This window comes from Garra rufa, chromosome 9, assembly GCF_049309525.1.
Source record: "Garra rufa chromosome 9, GarRuf1.0, whole genome shotgun sequence".
Lineage (NCBI taxonomy): Eukaryota > Metazoa > Chordata > Actinopteri > Cypriniformes > Cyprinidae > Garra > Garra rufa.
Window position 1 is genome coordinate 25,110,686 of NC_133369.1, and position 4,298 is coordinate 25,114,983.

General features: G+C 34.7%; 1 protein-coding gene across 1 annotated transcript in view; it reads left to right on the forward strand.

The window, feature by feature from the left end:
• dedd1 (death effector domain-containing 1) overlaps window positions 1–1,787 on the forward strand; it is a 19,828-nt gene extending 18,041 nt beyond the window's left edge. Inside the window, exon 7 of the mRNA XM_073847727.1 lies at window positions 521–1,787. Within this exon, the coding sequence (XP_073703828.1) occupies window positions 521–527 (7 nt within the window). The 3' untranslated portion in view covers window positions 528–1,787. The remainder of the gene's footprint in view (window positions 1–520) is intronic.
• Window positions 1,788–4,298: the final 2,511 nt, after the last annotated feature.

The following is a 4,298-nucleotide window of genomic DNA, read 5'->3' on the forward strand; positions in this document are numbered from 1 at the left end:
TTACATAACTTAATGCATTACATTACTTTTGCATTACTTTTTGTCACCTGGGCTGGGCTTGCTCATTTATTTTTTTTAATGACAGAAATCCCAAAAGTTATAATTTCGGCCACTGTAAAGGCCCTTTCACACCGAAAGTCAAATGAATTAGCCTTTTGCCAGAGAAAAATGGCCTCAGCACCTCACTTCCAATTTTTCTCAACACGGAACGGGACAGAGTAACTGCCGTTATTTATTTGAAGAAGTAACTCGAAAAAGTAATACATAATTTTACCAGTTACTTGAAAAAGTAATCTGATTACGTAACTTGCATTACTTGTAATGAGTTACCCCAACAATGGTAGTTACATTATTAGTAACATTAACTTTTCCAGCCTCAGTAAACTTCCATGGATGCCTTAGCAACCCTTTGTGGCCCCCAGGGGTCGCTAGACCCCACTTTAAATCCTACAAAGTTTGGATTTTGTTCCCATATGTATTCAATAATGTGTCTTTGTTTCTTTCCATGTTTCTTTCACAGGCCCTGAGAAATGTCACATTTCACTCGGGACCTTCAGCTATGATGGATGAAAAAGATGTTTTGCCTTTTTATTTCATTGCCCATTGAGTGTTGTGACCCTGGAATAGAGAGCCTGTTGGAAGAGTCGAGATCAAACGGGGCAGCTGTTTTGTTGGACACTGATTGTTTGTGAAGGAAAAATGATTCTTGACCGAGAGGTTAAGTTCAAATATAGGACTTACCGTCTCTTGTTCTACTGCAGGTCAGTTTAAACATGAACAAACACACACCCATTGAAAACAAAAGAGGGAGGTTTGGCATTTTTACCACTTAGTCTGCCATAGGTGGTATGTGGAAAGAATTTTGTTCCAAATGTGAGGGCATACAATGAACCGTTGAATTCAAGTTATGTGTTTAACTTAGTTTGGGAAATTAAAAATAGCCTCTTTGATTTAAAAAATCGGAATGATGGGAATACACAACAAATATGTAACCCAAAAGGATGTGTGATTCAATCCACACACAAAAAAAGCATTCAAATGTATAGATAATGTAAGTTTAGTTTCAATATATGTCCTGTTTGAAAAGGTTTTGAAAGATTGATAAAATTCTTAAGAGTTTGGGCTTCAGACAACCAAATCTACCAGTGGAGTGCTCTGTACTCTTACAAGAGTCAACTTAGATGACTTGGGAAATCCTTTTATATAGAACCTGACTGGAACAAACCTATCAAAGTTGCCAAAATTTAAAGCTATATTGAGGATTGGGAAATGCCACAAGATGAAACTGAGATTAAGCTTTTTACAACAGACTTTTTGTTGTAAGACTTTCGATGTGTCCCAACAACTCAATAACCATTATTTGTCTCAAATACAAGGTCATCGAGTCATGGATGCCTTACAAACCGCTGATAGAAAAATGCTAGTTAATTATAACTAGATGACCACTGATTTGACACCAGCCTTGACACACAACCAGACTAACCTCTGGTCATGTTTCTGGACTAGTGTGTTTTCTATTAAAAAAAGAATGTGTTGACCTTTTTGTTATATTTGTAATCTTATGACAAAAAAAAAAAACGCAAAGAAGAGAAAAGTTCAGTAATATTTAGTGGTAATTCCGTTTGGAACAATCCCGTCATGTCACTGATAGAAGTGAACTGGGAGTGGAACATTGAACGCTTTTGTGTTTTCATGTTTTTGTTTAAAATGATACTACTTGATATTGTTTTGGAATATGTACATTTACGTAACTATATAATTCTTAATAAAGTCCTGTTGGAAAATAATTGTGTCTTTCTGATACTGTGTGCTAAAAGATGTTTAATTTCAGTTTTTGAATTCCTTTTGGGAATGTTGTGGCCAAATCCCTTTGGTGGATTCTTGTAAGTATCACTTTTTTTTCCAGTTAATTCGTGTTCTTAGTTTAAGGAACATTATGCACCAAACATTTAGATGTTCATATTTTCTTTTCTTTTTTTAATAGAAGCTGCTCGGTGGACTACATATATATTCCCTGCGTTTAAAGAATTACTGACTCAGAAGGTTGGAACTTCTAGCAATAATCTTAAACTGAGATTGGTTTTGCAGTATTATTATTGTCGCTTAATCCATTAAGTCAGAACCAAAACATATTTTCAGTCAGAACGAGAAAAAAAAACATGTCTATGGGCTCTGTCCATGGTGTTAGGGCTCTGTCCATGGTGCTGAAGAACTGAGCCGTGTGCAGGTTTGCCAGGATTTCACAACAAAACCCGCCTAATTGCTACTCAAAACTAGCCTAAAACTAACCGGTCATGTTCTGGAGTTAAAATACATTTTTGGCTCGGTTCCTGTAGTACAATTTGCATTCCAGGGGCTAAATATCAAGTTAGTGTGATTGCCAATCCCTAGACATGAAAAACAACACATGCCAACAGTGTTAAAGTAGCCTAATTCCAGAGCTTGGTAGATTACTTACAAATTGTAGTCTGTTACTGATTCCAAACTACATGATAAAAATTGTAGTTAGTAACGTAATCCATTACACATTTTAGGTAAAATAACCAGAGTACTTTTAGATTACTTTTAGATTACTTTTGATTACCCATTTATCACATTAATTAAAATAGGATAATCTTGCACTGTTTTGGCGTACAAATACAAAGACAAGGAAAATATTACCAACATAAAGTGCATTAAACATTACATTATATCAGGGTTTCCCAAACTGGTGTTTATATAATAAACTAATAATTAATTGAATCATAAAAATGTTAAATTAAAATAAATTATTTTAAGATCAAAAACTATTTTTTTATTTTGCATGTCATGTGACCATAACCAATGTCAGAGAACCAATGAACATGCAAATGTAATACTTAATTATTAAAGGGGTCATTGGATGCCCATTTTCCACAAGTTCATATGATTCTTTAGGATCTTAATGAAGTCTGTAATATACTTTTGTTAAAAATTCTCAGTAGAAGTGTAAAAAAACAACCTTTTACCTTGTCAAAATATCAGCTCATTTTATTGCATGGGCCCTTTAAATGCAAATGAGCTCTGCTCGCCCCGCCCCTCTCTGCTGAGGGATTATGAGCTGTAATGTTTACTTTTAGCTGCGTTTAGCTGCATTTAGCCGCATTTATCGGCGAAACTTGCCAACAAGCACATTATTAAGAAAGGCCATTTGCAAAGATGCATAAAAAACCCCTTATACTCACTTCTGCTGTGGGTGAAGCTGCATCACGGATGATTCACACGAACATAGAAGCATATGTAGATCGTGATTGGCGCTTTCCTTTTAAAAACGAAAGTAATGTTGTCCTCTGCCTCCTCAGCAGCTCAGATGTCGGGAGTAAATGACTACTGCTATGTTCATTATTACATCCAACAGCAGAACATCTCAATCGGTCAATTAGAGTCTTCCTCTGCACCTGAGTCCACACAATGGCGATCGTATTCGGAATGACCTGATTTTAAAAAGGGGATATTACTTTTAAAGATGGGTGGATTTTTATCATTGTATGGTGGTTGTGTACACAAACTGCCGACACGTTAATATTCAAACAACATGTATAAGTTAGTTTTGCATCCGATGACCCCTTTAAAATACTTTATTTTAAAATCTCAGGGGTACTTCAAGTAAATATATTAGGTGAAAGTGGCTCATATAGCAAAAAAGTTTGTGATTTTTTGCATTTTAATCAGGGTTGCCAGGTTTTTACAACAAAAAATGCCTAATTACTACTCAAAATTAGTCCAACAGTAAAATTTGCATTCCAGGGGCTATTATCACATTATTGGAGTTGCTTCAGCCTACAGACATTAGAAACAACCTTTGGAAACAGTGTTAAAGTAGCCCAATTACATGGGAAAAACACAGACTTTGCAACACTGATTTTAATGTGTTTGAAAGACAAAAGCCTTCCGAAGACAGAAATACATGCTTAAATAACCTATGGAATAATAATTCAAGTAAAAATCAATGTGTTTAATATTGCAATGTTGAAACCCTTCTTAAACCTGAAATGATTTTTGTAAATCAGTGGTGAAACACTGTCGCCACCTGACTAGTGACTGATGTGTGAATTTCCACCAAACCTGAAGATATTCTTAATGTATATAAGCAGTAGGCTATTTTAGAGACATAAATATGTACATTTAAAAGATAAAAAAGAGGAATTAGAATTAATAAATTGTGAATAAATGATTGCTATTGTGTAAATATGTAATCATCCAATCCATTAAAAAGTAAACTGTAGTCTGATTACAAGTATCTTAAAATGTAATTTACTCTAATTACAAGTAATTTGTTT